General features: G+C 51.3%; 2 protein-coding genes across 2 annotated transcripts in view; one reads left to right on the forward strand and one right to left on the reverse strand.

Annotated features, from left to right (window-relative positions):
- LOC135094301 (mucin-19-like) overlaps window positions 1-12,379 on the forward strand; it is a gene marked incomplete at its 5' end in the record, with an annotated part of 40,381 nt that extends 28,002 nt beyond the window's left edge. The window contains 11 exons of the mRNA XM_063994296.1: window positions 1-788; window positions 928-1,197; window positions 1,309-1,583; window positions 4,307-4,517; window positions 4,935-5,057; window positions 5,884-6,132; window positions 6,949-7,011; window positions 7,363-7,644; window positions 8,398-8,531; window positions 12,046-12,136; window positions 12,270-12,379. The exon at window positions 1-788 is cut by the window's left edge and continues 629 nt beyond it. Of these exons, the coding sequence (XP_063850366.1) occupies window positions 1-788; window positions 928-1,197; window positions 1,309-1,583; window positions 4,307-4,517; window positions 4,935-5,057; window positions 5,884-6,132; window positions 6,949-7,011; window positions 7,363-7,621 (2,238 nt within the window). The remainder of the gene's footprint in view (window positions 789-927; window positions 1,198-1,308; window positions 1,584-4,306; window positions 4,518-4,934; window positions 5,058-5,883; window positions 6,133-6,948; window positions 7,012-7,362; window positions 7,645-8,397; window positions 8,532-12,045; window positions 12,137-12,269) is intronic.
- Window positions 12,380-13,268: 889 nt separating this feature from the next.
- Window positions 13,269-16,156, reverse strand: LOC135094316 (uncharacterized). Its single transcript, XM_063994314.1, has 2 exons — window positions 15,849-16,156; window positions 13,269-13,995 (listed from the first exon to the last, which is right to left on the reverse strand). Exons 1-2 carry the CDS (start codon window positions 16,087-16,089, stop codon window positions 13,724-13,726), a joined length of 513 nt encoding a protein of 170 aa, XP_063850384.1. The 5' UTR covers window positions 16,090-16,156; the 3' UTR covers window positions 13,269-13,723.
- Between the last annotated feature and the right edge of the window lie 2,643 nt (window positions 16,157-18,799).

Consider the following 18,799-nt stretch of genomic DNA (forward strand, 5'->3'; position numbering starts at 1 on the left):
ATGGAGGAGGTGGGCGGCGGCGGCCGGCTGGCTCTCACGCCCACCAACAATAACAACACCACCACCGCTAACAACAACAACAACAACAACAACAACAGTAACAGTAGCAACAACAATACCAGCAGCACCATCACCACCAGCGCCAACACCAACACCAGCGGCGGCAGCCTGTCTGCCGCGGCCACCACCACCGCCAGCGGCACCGCCAGCGCCGCCGCCAACAGCGGCGCCGGGCGCGGCATCAGCCCGCAGAAGGGCCTGGGAGGGCTGGAGCCCGTGGGCGTGAAGGGCGGCGAGGGCGGCGGCCTGGGGTGCTTCGGGTACCGCGGCGAGGAGGAGGCGGGGCTGATCCGGCCGGCGCCCATCACGGAGGTGCGGGCCAGCGAGGCGCGCTTCGACCTGCCGCACTCATACACCACGCTGGACCTGGACCGCCAGGCCGCCGTGCCCGTGTCCCAGCCACACCTGCCCCCCGCGCCCCCCGCACCCGCCACCTTCGAAGCTGCCACTGTCACGGCGGGCGGTGGCTCCCTCGGCGGGGGCGCCCTCTCCACTATGACGCCTACGCCCGGCCCTGTGGTGGGGGGTGCCGGCCCCCTGCTGCCCCCACACGGCCCCTTCGACGGCCTGAAGCCGCCGGCATCCTCGGAGTACCCAGTCACCACAGCCCACAACACCTTCTTCATGAACAAGGCGGCGTGCGGCGCCGAGGTGAAGGTGAACGAAGCCACGCCCTGCTCCGCCGCCTGCATGCCCCCCGCCCCGCCGCCAAACTCCATGTACCAGAGGTGCGTGCTCTCACACTCACGCTCACTCACGCTAACACACACACACACACTCACGCTCACTCACGCTAACACACACACATACACACACACACACACACACATCACCGTCACTAATGCCCCTCCCCTCCCCTCACCACAGCCCTGGATACCGGTACGACAGCTCCGCCATCAACCTGAGCGTGAAGACCCCCGCCCTGGGCCCTAACCCCATGTCCCCCGCCAGCGTGATGGATCTCTCGGGCCCCATGGGTGCTGGCGGCCCCATGGTGACCTCCCCACACTACCCCGGGCCCGGCGTGTCCCCCTGCTACAGCGGCCCCCAGCTAGTGTCCCCCGGCAGCTCCCATGACTCCCAGCACACCAGCCAGACCCTGGACCTGTCCCTGGCGCGGCCCCCGGGCTCCCTCAGGTGAGACACGCACACGCGAACACACACAAACACGAACACGACCGTCCCAAAACAGAATTTAGGTAACTAACACCCCCCCCTCTCTCTCCTCCCCTTACCCCGCCCCTCCAGCGGCCCCACCAGCCCCGAGTACAGCCCCCCGTCACGCCTGGGGTCTGGGTACCCCGGGGGCGGCGCGCCCTACCAACAGCCAGCCATCGACGAACAAACAGAACCTGTGGATTTCTCAGCGCCAACTGAGCCTGTTAATTTCAGTCTCGCCCGCCCCCTCGACTACGGCGTGACCCCTGACTACTCCCGCGCCCCCACCGCCCCCGCCTGCACGCCCCACGACAACGGGTACGCCGCCGCGCCGGACAGGACCCACGACTTCCGGAACATGAATGGTGAGCGCGGGAGGGAGTGGTGAGTGTGAGCACGGCAGGGTGGCGCTGGTGACGGCTGTGAGTGGTGAGGATTGCAGGAATGGCACTGATGAACGAATGGGCATGGTCACCGTTACAGGAATGGGAGTGCTGAAGGAATGGGAATGGTGACGAATGGATAACCAACCCGATTTAGTTGTGATTCTTTGGAGGATAACTCTCTCTCTCTCTCTCTCTCTCTCTCTCTCTCTCTCTCTCTCTCTCTCTCTCTCTCTCTCTCTCTCTCTCTCTCTCTCTCTCTGAAAATAACTCCCATTCTATAAAGTTAGAGACTAGTATAAATGAAGTAATTGTTATTAACTTAAGAATGCATTGTAATTTAAATGAGTTTTGTAATTCTTAACTTCTGTAATAACTTTTTTTTCTTCTTTTTTTTATTCTTACTAATATCACTAACATCTGCCCCGGTATTAACTTGTTCCTAACTTGTAACACCACCACACTGACATTTTTAGCACTACTACTACTACTACTACTACACACTATTCTACCATCATTACCACATTACTATTACTACTATTACTACTACTACTACTACCACACACACACACACACACACACACACACACATCAAAAGATCACCACCACCACCACCACACCACCTTTCTAACCTCCAAACTAACACTATAACCACATCACCACTACAACACACACACTACCACACTACCACACACCGCAGACCTTCCCACCCACAAACCACCAACTAATCCAATAAAGTACACCGCATTACCACACACCACCACACACCACCTCTCTAACCCCCTCCTCGACATAACTAACCCGCACCCACCTTCCCAAACCTCAACCAAGCTTTCACTAACCACGAAGTAAGGCCGCGTCCGCACTGGAAGCGAGAAACTTCATCCGTGACAAGCAGTGCAGCGGCCAGAAGATGGCATCCCCCAGGGTCCAAGGGCGAGAAATCAAGTTTACTTTTCTCGCGGGAGTTCCTCGGGTGGTAATGAGCAACGGCACAGAGATGCTTCTATATTACCTGCTGTATCTCACCTCATAAACTTGACAGGTCATTTTGGTTGGCACCGCTATACTCGGCAGTAATTGCACAACTCAGATGTACTTGTAAAAGTTTGGTAGAAGCAAAAATAAAGAAATTACTATGAGTTGTAGTCAAAACAGCGCTGAAATGTTTGTAACACACGTTATTTATGGCCGCCATGTTTACCGGCTATGGTTTGAATGCTAAAATAAACTCTTTCTTCTTATAAATAAGTCTGTCAAACACGATGGTATAAGCAGATTTTTTTTTTTAAACTGACACATAAATGAACCACAAGGCTCTTTGTAACAACATTTTCACCTCACCTCGTGCGCGCTGACAGTGACTGGTGTCCACCAGGGTGAAGGTTGATGTGTTGCCAGGCTACTTGCCCCTCGCCTCCTCCTGCATCTTCTTGTTTCATGGGTAGCATGTACACAGACCTTTGGTGGTGAACTAGTCAATCATGGCCTTGAACTCACTGTCCAGTAAACCAGCTGATGTGTGGTGGGGGAGGCCAGGGAAGGTGGTGGCCTCAGCAGTACTTACATACAAGCCAGCGAGGGAATTGTTACCCAGACCGCGCGCTTTGGGGGCCAAGTGGTCATCAGGCGCACGGGTTCGAATCCTGGCTACGGTCCGAGGGTAGGAAGAGCATCGACTCGGGGTAACTGTTCCCAAAATGCCAAATCCTTCGTCAGGAGGCACCGTCTCAGCTACACGAAAAGTCGAAAGAAACATGGATATAAACCAGCTGTGATAGTGAAGGTCCCTCACTCCCTGTGTCTGGGATGCGTCACACAGCAGTTGTAGCTGAACAGTGGAGAAAACAAGCCAAAGATTGCACTTTCTGCTAAGTTTATTTCTATACAACATACTCAAAATCATTCTCTCTCTCTCTCACTCTCTCTCTCAAATCACGTGGTTTTGCCCGGCACTGCTCCAACTGAACGAGAGTTTTCCGTGAATGCTTCTCTCACATCCTTGTCGATTTAGGAATGACGTTTTTCCCCGTGTGGTGGTGAATGTTGTCGCCTGTGTTGTCAGTCCTAGGCTGCCACTCAGTGACTCAGGTCCCTCCTCGTCTACTATCATGTCATGTAAGATACAAACAGCTCTGGTGACAGCCACTGCGGTGTCAACAAAGGTTTCCATAGCCTTCGTCAGAATCCTAAATTATGCAGTCATTATCCCAAATGCACACTTGACACATCTTGCTCTTGCCGAACGGTGATTGAACAATCTTTCCTGAAAATTTAATCCTTGTTTTGGGTATGGCTGCATTAACAACGGAAGGCGGGGACAGGCTTCGTCACCCACAAGCACAGCACCGCTGGAAGCCCGTTGCCATGGCAACTCCCACCTCAAATCACTTCCAATGTGGACCCAACCTCCCTCGCTCTCGCTCTCGCTCTCGCCCGCTTTCTCGCTCCCACTTCGGACGCAGCTTAAGGTACACCACATTACCACACCACCTCCACACACCACTTCTCTAATCCATCCCTCACACAACTAACCCGCACCCCACCTTACCAAACCTTAAACAGCCTCCACTAACCACTATAAGGTACACCACATTACCACACCACCTCCACACACCACTTCTCTAATCCATCCCTCACACAACTAACCCGCACCCCACCTTCCCAAACCTTAACCAGCCTCCACTAACCACTAACCTAACCAGGGTACAACACGATGACCACCCGGCCCTACGACGTGACCACCGCCTACAACCCTGGCTACATGGGCTACCAGGGCTACCAGGGCGGATACATGGGGGCAGGGGGCTACGGGTCAACCATGAGTGGGGATTACATGACTAGCACAGCCTGCACCACGCCCTACCAGCTGTCCCCGTCACGCTCCCAGGCCCCGCCCACACCCATGCCTGACAGGTATACCCTCACTCCCGTGGTATTGTGTTTGGTGTGTGTGTGTGTGTGTGTGTGTGTTTGCGTGTGTGTGTGTGTGTGTGTGTGTGTGTGTGTGTGTGTGTTAAAATTGTATATTCATGTGTTTCATACGATTATCAGAGAGTATATTTTGTACTTAGTAGAGTTAGGTCTCTCTCTCTCTCTCTCTCTCTCTCTCTCTCTCTCTCTCTCTCTCTCTCTCTCTCTCTCTCTCTCTCTCTTCCCTCCCGTCCTGTTCAGCTCCTCCATTACCTCCCTTCTTTCCCTCCCGCCCCGTCTATCCCTCCCTTTTAAATGACAACCTCCCAATCAACCACCACCACCTACTACTCTCTCTCCCCTTGACCCTCCTCCCGCCCCCCTCCCGTCGCGGCCACCCTCACCGACTTTCTCTCTCAGCAGCGGGGTCCGTGCTTACTCCCGCAGCAGTAGCAGAAGGGACGGGAAGGAGCTGATTCAGTGCCCCACGCCAGGCTGTGACGGGATGGGGCACGTGACAGGGAACTACGCTACACATCGGAGGTTGGTGACGCCTTGCCTTCTTGGGGTGTGTGTGTGTGTGTGTGTGTGTGTGTGTGTGGGTAGTGGCGGTGTTAGTGTTGGGGTGTTGGTGGGGAAGGGTGTGTGTTTGTGTGTGTGTGAATGGGAGGCTGTGTTTGTGTGGGACGATAGATGTGTGTGGGAGGATTAATGTGTGTGTGTGTGTGTGTGTGTGTGTGTGTGTGTGTGTGTGACAGTAATAGGGATGGAGAGAGAGAGAGAGAGAGAGAGAGAGAGAGAGAGAGAGAGAGAGAGAGAGAGAGAGAGAGAGAGAGAGAGAGAGAGAGAGAGAGTATCGATGTCTTTCTTTTGTGTAAATTTCTTACGACTTGCAATACTTGAGTACTTGCTGCTCAGTCAGTCAGTAATTGAGCGAGTGAGTGAGTGAATCATTGTTATTGTTGTTGTTGTTGTTGGTGTTGTTGTTGTTATTATTATTATTACTATTGCTATCATCATTGCTCATGATACTGCTGCCGTCACTCCCTCATCGCCTTACGCTCACCCCTCACTCCCTCATCTGTCAGTCTCCTGTCACAACATGTTATCACTCCCTTGCCTCATTCACATGTGTCCTTGCTTCACTCATCCGTTACTCATGTGCCAGTCAGTCAGCCAGTCAGCCAGTCAGTCAGTCAGTCAGTCAGTGAGCCATTCAATCAGTCAGCCAGCCAGTCAGTGTCCTCCATTGTGTTGCCATGAGTCACCCGCCAGTCAGTGAGTCAGTCAGTCAGTCAGCCAGGCGCGCCTCGCCGGGCTGGGTCACCTGTCCCTCTCTTCCCCGACACACGTCACGTGTCGCTCACAGTCCCGCTCCAAAAGCCCCTCACCTGGCCAAGTCTCTCCTCGCCCCACCACGCAGCCTGTCCGGGTGTCCCCGCGCCGACCGCTCCCAAATCCAGCACCAGACGCAGGAGCTCAAGTGCCCCACGCCGGGATGCGACGGCTCGGGGCACGTCACCGGCAACTACTCGTCCCACCGCTCGCTGTCTGGGTGCCCCCGCGCCAACAAGCCCAAGCACAAGCCCAAGGACACACAGGACTCAGAGCCGCTGCGGTAAGTATGACTGCCCCCCTCCCCCCACCCCCCACGACTGTGGCGTTGTGCAACTCGGGCCACAGCCACAGCCACAGCTTGCTCACTCACCAAGGCCTCGGCCAACACTCAGACCCTTGCCCTGTGTGCCAAAGTTACACAATCGCAAACTTCAGGTTCGTAGTCTGTGTGTGTGTGTGTCGCTGTGTTCTGTACCCGCTTTCGTTAGCTGCCTTCTGAGGCCGGACCTCCCTCCCTGGTGACGAGGCTTGGACCGTGCCGCCCCGGGCCCGCCACGCCCGCCGGGGGACCCGCGGCGCGCCGTCCCTCCCCCGGCGTGGCGCGCCGCGGTGCCGCCGCCGTAGCAAGTCCTCAGTGACGACAGAGAGGCCGCGGGACCCGCGTTCCAAGTTGCCCGAGCAGTGCACCGCGGCCGCGCGCCGCGCCGCACCGCGCAGCGCGAAAGTAACGTAAAAGTCGCCGCCGCCGCGCCAGGTGCCCGCGGCGCCGTGCCTCGCCTGCACCCCTCGCGTCCGCGCGGCGTCCCGGGCGCTGGCGGCGGCGGCGGCGACGGAGGGTGGAGCCCGTCCAAGCCTGGCTGCCAGCGGCGGGCCGGTGCGCCGCCGCTCACAAGTTGGTGTATGGGAGGCCCGTGTTACTGACGCCCAGTCATCCAAGGATAGACCAGTCTTGCCAAAATATTGCCTAACTCATAAAAAGTCAAGATGGTTTTCATGCCAGCCAGTAGCGTGCTAGATCTGTAGTCGCCAGTCTTGCGGGAGCCGCGGCGACCCGCCTCCCCATCACCTCACTGACCGCATTGTGCTGCCCTTATAGCTGTCCAGTCCCTGGATGTGATGGGTCGGGGCACTCCACGGGCAAGTTTCTCAGTCACAGGAGGTAAGAAGGCCGAGCTTGTGGGAGCCAGAACTAACACCACTTGAGGCCTCCGCGCGCCCTCCGTCTGCCTGCCACGCGCCTGTCCTCGCCGGCCCGGCACTGCTGCCTCACCTTGCCAAAGCTGCCTTCAGCTGTCACCTCCTGCCGGCGCCCGACGAGGCGGCGCGTGTCGCCAGGCCCAGACGCTGACCTCAAGTGGAGTTGACCCCCTGGATCCCACTTGTAGTACCATGCTAGTCCCTGTGTCGGACATACTGCATGCTACCCTGACAAATACTAGTTGCCTGGTGCTCATAACTAAGCTGCGAGGCGCCGCCGCCGCCCTAACTTGCCCCGGTGTCCGTTCCGCAGTGCCTCCGGGTGTCCCATCGCCAACCGCAACAAGATGCGCTCCCTGGAGGGGGGCGGGGGGGCGGGGCTGGGGATGGGCGTCACCATGGGAGTCTCCACTGGTCTCGCGGCCATGGGGGAACCTCGACCTCCTCTCCTGGCGGCGTCCTACTCCACGGGCGGCCCCACTGGCCCACCCACGGCCGCCCACTCCCTCTTCGCCCGCCCACTCCTTCACCCCCTCCAGCCCCCCCCCCGCCAAGAAGCTCAGGATGGATGACTCGTCCCTGGCCTTCAAGACAGGTGCGTCTCTCCCTGTCTGTCTGTCTGTCTGTTTGCCTGTCTGTCTGTCTGTCTGCCTGCCCGCCCTGCCTGCCCGCCCTGCTTCCCTGGGCCTCCCCTGGACCTCCCCCGTCACACCTCTGGACCCCCACCCCTTGTGTCCACCTCTACACACACACACACACACACACACATAGAGGCATCTCCCCCACCCCACACCTCCCCCTGGTACACCAAAGTCCGGGGTGAGGGATGTTTCCTCCCCTCACCCCCCCACCCAACATACCCAAGCATCGCGTGAAGGTAATAGAGGGGGTAGAAGTCTTTCCCTACCACCTTCCGTTCAGTCATTATCTATTTACAGGTGGAGTGTGTGTGTGTGTATGTGTGTGTGTGTGTGTGGCTTGTAGTTAGTTGTAGTTAGGTTTGTTTACTTGTATGTTTGAATCTACATAATATGTACTCACACACACACACACACACACACACACACACACACACACACTAAGCCACCCTATACACCCACAAAGCCTTCACAAACAAAACAAACTGAAAAAAACAATAAGTTATCTCACAGTAAGCCACACACACACTCTAAGCGTCCCCATTGTATTCCAACCCACCCCAACACACACACACACACACACACACACGCACCTATCCCACCCCAACATATCCCATACACTCTCTAAGCCAGCCCAATGTATTCCCACACACACACACACACACCCCAAGCCACCCCCCACACACACTAAGCCAGTTCCTCTCCTGCAGAAGGCGAGGACCCAATTGGCTTGGCCTCAGAGATATCGGAACTACAGAAAGAGAACGGTTCTATGGAATCTCACGTGACCAAATTGCGCCATGACGTCTCTTCTATGGAGGCGGCGCTCAAGGTGGAACAGAAGGTTAGTAGGGAGAGTGGATGGGAGAGTGGATGGGGAGACTAGTATATTTTTTTTTTATTAGCTTAGAACAGAGAGGGGAAATGAGAGGGAATGAGTGGTAGTTACTGGGAGCGTAGGAGGGAGGGTTACTGTGTTGTTAAAGATATCAGAGGAGTGGTGGAAATATAAACAGGGAGGAGTAGTGAGAGAGAATGAGTGTGAGAGGGAGAGTGACAGTGAGAATAGGAGGGAAATTTGATTTATATAGTGCCAAAGATAGAGATGCTTAGTTTTATCAGTCAGGGCAGTCATGGAGGCTTAAGGAGAGAGAGAGAGAGAGAGAGAGAGAGAGAGAGAGAGAGACGCAAATTACATTCAAGTCAGTCCAAACAAACTATGCAAATAATATAATCACAATCACAACTGAGAAAACCAAAGATTCCAGCTCACTTGTATTCGAAGTTTCCATTGCCCTGCCTCAATAATTAATGCCATATTACTAGCAAGTGTGCTGTCAATTCCAGTTGTAGTTTAAAAAGGCTAGTGACAGTTTAACATTCTCTAGTCTAAGTTATCAAGGTTTTCAAGATCGCTTTCATTAATCCATTGGTAGTTTAACAAGCCTAATGTTTAATAGGGTGTAGTGGAAGTTATTAAGGTTTTCAAGAGTGCTTTCATTAATCTAGTGGTAGTTTAACAAGCCTAGTGATAGGTTAACAGGGTCTTGTGGAAGTTACTAAGGTTTTCAAGGGTGTTTTAATGATTTTACAAGTAGTTCAACGAGGCAGATGATAGTTTAACAGGTTGCAGTGGAAGTTATCAGGATTTTCGGGTATGTTTTCATAATTGTAGTGATAATGTAGCACCCAGCATCAACAATAACAAAGCACACACGAGAGCCACTCGTATCATATCTGTGGCCTTTGAAAACTGCCCTGGCGAGAGAGCAAAGCGGTTCATGAGTCAGTAGGCGTATTCCAGACAGGACGACGAGACAGAGGGGTGTGTGTGTGTGTGTGTGTGTGTGTGTGCCGTGGTCAGTATTACGAGGGATAGGCCAAGGAAGGAGTGGCGATGTGTTAAGTGTGTTTGTGTTTTGAGAGAGGCAGTCTTTCATGCCTTGTATATTATTATATAGTTTTATGTTTAACATGGCGGCGTGTTGTCCTGTCTGATCTTCACGCCGACTCTCTCTCTCTCTGTGCGGTGAGTGGTGTAGGTGTAGCAATCTGAGTTTGTAGTCGTCGAGGTGGTGGTGGTGGTGGTGGTGTGTAGAGAAAGGTAGCGGTGAGTGTAGTGGTGTAGGCATGTAGCCAGGCACCCCCAATGGCAGGAAGCCTCACACTGGTGGGAACAACCCCAGTGTGAGGGGCAGGCAGGCCACCCTAACAACACTTGGGCGTGAAGCTCCTCCCCCAACACCTTGACGTCCCCCCAGGAGGCGGCTGGCGCTGGTGAGCGTGGCGCGCAGCTGACGGAGTACTACGAGTCGCTGCGCAACAACGTGATGTCGCTGTTGGAGCACGTGAAGCTGCCAGGCGGCGGCGGCGCGGCGCCCCCCAACGAGCGGCTGAGCCACGACAACTTCGACTCGTACCTCTCCAAGATCCACTCCCTGTGCGCCGACAACTACTGCGACGACAACCGCCCGCTGTACGACAGCGTGCGCTCCGCCCTGCACGACTTCACGGTGCCGCCCACGCCCATCTGACATGACTAGGGGTACGCCGGGGCGGGGTCGGCGCCCCCAGCCGTGGCGGCGGCGGCGGCTAGCGTCCCGCCCACCCACTCCTACTTCCCGACCTCCTTCACCACGCCCTTCTTCGGCGTGCCGCCCGTCAGCACCAGCATGGCCAACAGCATGGCCATGGCCGGCATGGGCGGCGGGGCCATGGCCGGCGGCGGCGGCGGCGGTGGCGGCGGCGCCCCCGGCGGCCACGGGTACGTGAACCCCAGCAACAACGCGGCGCTGGGCAGCAGCAGGTGACGGGCGCCGCCCCGCCCCGCCCCGCCCCGCGCTGCCCCCACCACGAGCTTTAACCTCTGCGATGACTGTACATAGCGACCCGCCCCAATGACAGACCCCAGGCCGGGGCGGGGCGCGGCAAGGCGTAGTGTAGCAGCTTCCCCGTGTCTCTGCTCCGTGTTTCCCGAGGCCCCGCCCCGCCCCGCCCCGCCCCGCCCCGGCCGCCGTCCGGACCCCGCAGGCCCCGCCGTGGAGGCCCCGGACGTAAATCCCTCGGTGTGTTACTGTTTTATATATACTGTATTGACATCATAGATCTTTAGGCTAAACCTTCAAGGTAGTGTGGGAGTGTGCGTCTGTCTGTACGTGGCGGCGGGTGTGTGTGGCGCGTGAAGCGTGTGACGCGTGTGACGCCTGTGGCGGCGAGGCGCGGCGGCCAGGTGCTGCCGGACAATCAAAAGTACACACACACACACACATAAACAAACCGCTGTGGTGGCGCCAGGACGCCACGTCCTCCACATCCCTCCCTCCCGTCAGCTGCCGCTACTTTGCCGGCAGCGACGCCCGCGCCCCGCCGCTGCAGGGCAGACCAGGCGGTCCCCGCCTGTCTCCCTGCCGTGTCTTCGCCCACCCTTCCCCCCCACTAGCGGCAGTGGCACAGGTGCCGGGGGCGCAGCCCCTCCTCGTTGTATTTTTGTAGTGGGTCACTAAGTGACACTTTTGGTAATGGCGGCACGGCGCCGCTCAACATTGATGGGACTCAAGCATGGAGATTCCCCTCGAGCCAGGCCGCGGGGAGCCTCGCGTGCCGCCACCGCCGCCACCGTGAGCTGTGCTGCCTGGCGCGGCGTGGCGGCGCGGTGATGGAGTCAGGCGGCGCGGGCTGCACAGGAGCGTGGCACACCAGTGGTGGTGGCAGGTGGCGGTGAGGCAGACAGTGGGCAGGAGGGACCGCCCCACCACGCCATACCACACCCCGCCACACACCCTGGCAGTGCTGCAGGGTGTGCCCCCACGCCCCCACCAGGAGTGCGGCGCCGCTGGCGTCGTGACAGTGTGCACGCGTCACGCCGTCACCGCCACCGCCTCCGCCAGCAGCAGCAGCAGCAGCAGCAGAAGACTGTTTCTACCAGTTACTTTCGACGTTATCATGTCCTGTTGTGTTCCTTAGGGTGTCAAGCGTTATATCCCCCTCTCCCCCCTCTCCCCATGCCCCCAGCCCCCTCTCCCCCTCCCCTCCTCCCCTCCTCCTCCCCTCCCATTGTTGTGTTGTCACTGGGTCAACGCGGGGGGAGGGTGCGGGGCTGCCAGGCATGCTCCGCCCCCCCCTCCTATTTTTTGTATAAATGTTCCTTATCACTCTGTGTATTAAACTGTCATTTTGAAACTAACACCTGTCTCACTCACACCCCATTTCCCTTGCTGGCTGCAGATGAGGCAGTAGTGGTGGTAGTAGTAGTAGTAGTAGCTATGTACAGGATGACTGGAGTAATATTAGCATCATTATAGTAGTAGTAGTAGTAGTAGTAGCAGTGGTGGTGGTTAACACAATTTTATTACAAGTAGCAGCCACAACGAGGAGGAGGTGAAAGAAAGAGGAGAACTACCACCATCATCACCTACTCCTCTTCTTTCTCCACCTCCTTCATTGAAACTGGTAAGTAAACCGTTGCTTTGTGTGTGTGTGTGTGTGTGTGTGTGTGTGAGTGAAATCTGAGTACACTTAACATCCATTCATAAGTGTTTGAATTATTTACTTATGTCACTTAAACAAGTACTTATATTTGCAGGGGTGAGGGAAGCGGAGAAGCCAAGAAAGGAAGGAAGGAAGAAGAAAAGAAATAGGAGTGAAAAAAGGGGTTAAGAGGAAGCGAAAGAAGGAGGAAGAAGAAAACCGAAAGTGAAGGAAGGAAAGAAGGAAGAGAACAAGACAAAGAAAAAAAATGCAGGAAATTTCAATGTGAGTGTTTTGAGAATCCTTGACAGTTTTTGAGAGAGAGAGAGAGAGAGAGAGAGAGAGAGAGAGAGAGAGAGAGAGAGAGAGAGAGAGAGAGAGAGAGAGAGAGAGAGAGTTGTTTTCTTCCTTTTCCTTTGCCCTTCATCACCACCACCACCTCCTCCTCCTAAGCTTATGCAATTCCTCTCACAAACAGCCTCTCATGGGTCAAGAGGTCTGCTGCTGATTGTTCTTCGTGAGCGTGTGCAAGCAACACATGGGATGACTTGAGTTATTTTAAATATTTAGTTCATTCGTGGACCGTGGCACTTACATGTATCCCACTCCATCTCTCTCTCTCTCTCTCTCTCTCTCTCTCTCTCTCTCTCTCTCTCTCTCTCTCTCTCTCTCTCTCACACACACACACACACACATGCATACACACACACACAGAGAGAGAGAGAGAGAGAGAGAGAGAGAGAGAGAGAGAGAGAGAGAGAGAAAGAGATAAATGTGTGTGTGTGTGTGTGTGTAAGAGGACCCTCTAATGGCAAACAAGCGCTGTCTCAATAACCAGAATTGTGATCCTTATGGCAAACAGCCTCGTCATGGCCAACACGTCTGCTGCTGCTGTTTTTTTTTTTTCTTTGTATTCCCTTTTTGCCCTTCGCTCTCAAAGTCTAGGCAGGTAATGCTCTCAAGATAATGACTGACAGAACATTACTTAAACTTCACCTAACCCAACCTTACCTTATCCAACTTACCTCAGCCTAACCTCACCTCACCTGGCTTGATCTCACCTCACATTACCTTGTTTAATTAACTATCTCAGGTAAAAATAAAAAGGTAGATATTACAGAACAATTCATATTAAAAAAATTATACATAAATATTCAATCTACTCTATTGAATGCCATGGCTTGGGTTTGTACAATGAGTGGGTAGACAAAATATAAAATTATTATTATTATCATGCGACATTATTCACTCTTATTCATACGTAAATACATTCATACATACACAGTTTACATTCTATTATACATCACACAAATTCATCATCATCCTTATCATTGTCACTGTTATTATTATCATTGTTACTATTGTCATCATCGTTATTATCGTCATTATCATCAGCTTCACTGTCATCACCACCACCACCACTTGCCTTTATTGCCACCATCATAATCATCGCCACTTTAAATTATTATTACCACCATAGTTAACTAAAACACACACACAGCTCCCATCACTGACTAGTTACATCAATAGCATCAACATTTCTTCTTGAGACGAAACCCATTTTTTGGATCAGTATTTACACCCACACTCTAAATGCTCCTCGGCCTCTATCACTACGTCAGGGCCCCCAGAGTCGTTAAACAAGCGGAGCACCTTGGTCACTTGTCTCGTCGCCTCACACGTGCCCTCCACCACGCCAAACTCGTCGCCACAGAAGGCCATTTGGTCACAGCAGCGGAAGACAGCGACGTGTCTCTGGAATATGTAGTCCCAGCGAGAGTCTCTCATGTCCAGGATGGTTTCTAGCGGCACTTTAGTCTTCACTGGCCTGCACCCGAGGCCTGTGGGGGAGAGAGACGGGTTAGAATGCTGGTGAGAAGGGTTAGTCTTGTACCCAGGATTGTGAGGGACAGACGAGACGAGGCGAGTCAGAATACTGGTGAGGAGAAGGGTTAGTTTTATACCCAGGGTTGTGAAGGTCAGAGGACACTACAACGACGCAATAAGCCAAGGCTGCACAGGAACAAGCGGAATTAGTCACAAATGCTCTCTCGTTAGACATCAGACTTCTTCCAGATTCTGGCCTCCGGTAGGGCCTAATATGGTATACAATAATAATAATAATAATAATAATAATAATAATAATAATAATAATATAGGCGTTATACAGCAAACACCCTCAAATATCCAGGAATAACGCCTTCGCCGTGACTCATTCACTGTACGTCTCTGAAATTTCACTAGCTGATGTCATTGGGTGGTGTAACATATAGACAGTGACACCAGGAACAGGGCGGGGCAAGAAGGGAAGAGGGGGAAGGGGGAGGTGGGGACTGAGGGGGTGAGGGTTTGTTCTGCTTACTGTTCGCTCGTTCTTTCGCTCTGTTTCGAAAATTCTAGGGGTGGTGGGTGGAATCAAAGTGCATTACGGGGAAGCGCAATGTCTGTGCTACGTAATTTGCTCAGTTAAACTTTTAAGAAGCAAAGGGAAATGGGGGAAAACGTGCAAGGAATATCAACTTTTCATTTATATACGGTAACTTCTCAGCGCGTTCCTTTGCGCATCACTGACACTCTCTCTCTCTCTCTCTCTCTCTCTCTCTCTCTCTCTCTCTCTCTCTCTCTCTCTCTCTCTCTCTCTCTATTCGTTAGTCTTCTCTACTTTCTATCTCGCTGCGCGCAACAACATGCCTGCGAAAGGGAAAGAAGATAAGGGTGGACAGAATGCTGGTGAGAAAAAAGATAGTTTGTTTTGTACCGGGGCGTGTGAGGGAGAGACACTAGAAAAAGATAATAAGAGATAAAAGAGATAATAAAAAACGAGAGAAGAAAAGAAACACGGAAGATAAAGAGGAAGTAAAACAGAAAAAAATATGACAGATAAAACGAAAAGGCAAGGAAGAAACACTAGAGAAAGAGAAGTAAAAAGAGAAAGATGAGATAAGAAAGGGAAGATGAAGGGAAATAAGAGGAAAATAAAATATGGAGTGATAAACAACGCAAGGAAGACACCAGAAAAAAACTCACAACAAACTAACGATAAACGAACGAAATACCACGAAAGAAATAAGAAATAGGAAAACGAAAGCACGACACGAATTATCATGACGCGCGCGCACACACACACACACACACACGGCCTAAATTCTCAAAACGTTTGACTCTTCCTTAACCGTTTCTGTGGGGCACATTTTTTTTTTCTATTTATTTATTTATTATTTTCCTTCCTGTTGTGTTGTGGTTCCGTGTTAACCTGTGTATGAATGGGCCGTGTTCTGAAACCCTTTGCTCTCTCACAATCCCTATTTTCAAGGTCACAGAAATGACTAGCCGGGGTTTCAAAAGTGCTTATCCTGCTCATAATGTAGGAGTGTTGTTAATCTGTCACTAGAGACGTAAAAACACCGCTAAAACCCCCGTGACTTATTAAAAAGGCCTGAATTCTTAAACGCTTTGTTCCCTCACCACGCCTGCTCTCCAAGGCCAGAGATGACTAGCAGGACTTGTATGCATTTATCCTTTTAATTACGTAATCTCGTTAATATCACGAACTCAATAAAACACCCTCAAAAACCTGCGTCACTTCACATTACTCCTTTGAAAACCCTAAAAACTGTTGAAAACCACAGTAATAATAATAATAATAATAATAATAATAATAATAATAATAATAATAACGAAGAAGAAGACTTACCAATCAATTCTTGCACAGTGTCATTCCAAGAGGGCCTCTGAGAAGAACGAGCCGATGACGAGGAAGAATTATCACTCCCGATCGCTTCACTCTCATTCCGACTCTGACTCCCGCCCTGAATACTGTGGGAGAGGCCAATAGAGTACCCAAGGGCAGTACAGGCCAGGGCAGTCACCACAAAGGCTAGAATCACAGTGCATTTCACCCGACCTTCATTCACTGTGACCTCCACAGGATGCATCAGAGTGCAGGAGTTATAGCCAGCACGGCTGCTAACTGACTGACTGTGTGTGTGTTGTGTAAGGGGCACAAGTGGGTGGTGTAGTAAGTTTTCCTACTCCTCCTCCTCTCCCTCTCCCTCGTCCTCCTCCTCTCTCCCCCGTCCTTGTCTTCCTCCTCCTCCTCTTCTAGGTTAGATCATATAATTAATTTCCACTGGAGAAAACGTTTTGTGTGTGTGTGTGTGTGTGTGTGTGCGCGCGGCAAAGATATTATCTTCCTTTTTTTTTTTTTTTTTTTAAACGTTTTGCTTCTCTTCATCCTCCTCCTTTTATTTATTCATGTATCCATTCGCGCGCACGTGTGTGTGTGTGTGTGTGTGTGTGTGTGTCAGTCAACAACCTTTTTGCGCACTTGAGAAGTGAGAGTGCTAATTAAGATGCACGTGTGAAAGAGGTGATGAAGTAATGAACACACACACACACACACACACACACACACACACACACACACACACACACTAAATCAAAATTAGAAGAATGAGAACAACAATGATGAGGAGAAGGAGAAAGAAGGAAGAATCACTTTAGTTCCCAGAATAGAAAACGTGTTGCGCGCATGTGTGAGTGTGTGTGTGTGTCCTCCATTATTTCAGGAATCCGGACAATTTGGCCACGGACGATTTGGCCACGGACGATTTGGCCACGGGATGTCACCCTAGGACGTTTTGGCCACGGTGGGTAGGACATTTTGGCCACGGGAGAAAATACTAGGAATCTATTGCACTTAGTAGCTTGCTTATTAAGTAAAGGAAAAAATCTTTAGTCTGTTTTATTATCCAAAAAAGTTCTCTAATCTGTTCTGTTAGGTTAGGTTAGGTTAGGTTAGGTTAGGTTAGGTTAGGTAATAAATACGAATATTAATAATAATTGTGAAAATATGTAAATAATACAAAATATAATATATATTACAGTAAATATGTTTCATGGTCAAAACGTCCACCTTGGGAAGTTCCCGTGGCCAAAACGTCCTACGGTGACATCCCGTGGCCAAATTGTCCGTGGGCAAATCATCCGTGGCCAAATCGTCCTACACCCATTATTTCACCATCTTTGACAAGTGCACGTTAATTATCACGCACTAACCTGTCTAATACTCAAAAGGCTGATGACACACACACACACACACAGCGCGCTTCACGGCACAAATGAAGTGGCAGCATAAATAGTGTTAGTAGTAATGGTGGTGGTGGTGGTGGTGGTAGGATAAGTGACAGTAGTGGTGGTAGTGGTGGTGGTGGTAGTACTAAAGTAGTTGTGAAGTGTAAGGTGGAGAGGAGTGAGTGGAAAGTGAAGGCAATCTGTCATAGAGAGAGAGAGAGAGAGAGAGAGAGAGAGAGAGAGAGAGAGCAACTAAACATAGATCGAGAAATGACGAGTAGAAACACAAATAGAAAGAAAAAAAGGAATCAGTATGAAGAGAAGAAAAAAAGAAAAAAAGAAAATACAGGAAGAAATTCATTGCAGTTCATTATTCTTGACTGGTGAGGTCTTAGACACGCGCGTGCGCACACACACACACAAACCCAGAAACATGACGCAATAAAAGCATGAGAGAGAGAGAGAGAGAGACTTCCAATAGTAGCAGTAGTAGTTATTTAGTGAGTGGTAGTAATTGTAGTTTAACAGTAATAGTAGTAGTAGTAATAGTTGCATCACCAATACCACCACCACCACCACTACCAGCGGAGGGCCACTTCATGGAAAAGTAATTAACATCTAAGAATGTGTGACGACAGTTAGTGGAAAATTAATGCCATTTTTTACCGTTTTCGTAGTCTCTCTCTCTCTCTCTCTCTCTCTCTCTCTCTCTCTCTCTCTCTCTCTCTCCACCTAAACTTTACAGCTTTGGGAGGAGAGAAATCAATCACAAACTCACTAATATTCATGTTACTTTTTATTACACACACTGCAATACTTGGTGGGCCTAGTAGCAGTAGACACCAGGGTCCCACAGAATACACACAGGTACACTCACAAACTTAAGTGTACTAACTGTAGAATTCACAAGCCTGTTAAGAGTTACTAGTTAGAATTATTGTAGTTCTTAATACCCTAACCTAATGTTGTCTTACTTAAACCACCACACACATTACTGACTTGAGTTTGTTGCTTTTCAAGATTCACACATAATTTTTCAGTTTGTTATATTCATACATACACAAACATACATACATAAATACTTTGTATATTGTCTATATACCACATTGACAGATTGACTGCCACACACACACACACACACACACACACACCATACTTAGCTCAGTGACTATAAAGAAAGAGAACAGATCTGTATACTAGAGAACACTTCATTATTCTAAAATCTTCATTCTCTCTTACAGGAACTCCTCCTGTGTCTATGGAAGGGACAACTGACCATCCAACCCAAGGTCAACCATCCAAGTTTTTCAAAGCCATCAATCTCAACCATCCAGGACATTAGCTCTAAGTCACAAATCAAGTTTTTCAAAGGAAGAGATTAGCTGCAAGAGTAATCAAGTTTTTCAAAGCATGTCTCAACCTACCATCCAGAAGAGAGGCCATCTGCTCACCATTCACCCAAGAGAAGCTGCAACACCATCCAAGACACACGTCATCAACTCAACTATACAACTTTACAAGATTTATTTATTTATTGTTTTCCTGTAACACACACACACACACACACACACA

Source organism: Scylla paramamosain, chromosome 45, assembly GCF_035594125.1.
Source record: "Scylla paramamosain isolate STU-SP2022 chromosome 45, ASM3559412v1, whole genome shotgun sequence".
NCBI classification, from domain to species: Eukaryota; Metazoa; Arthropoda; class Malacostraca; order Decapoda; family Portunidae; genus Scylla; species Scylla paramamosain.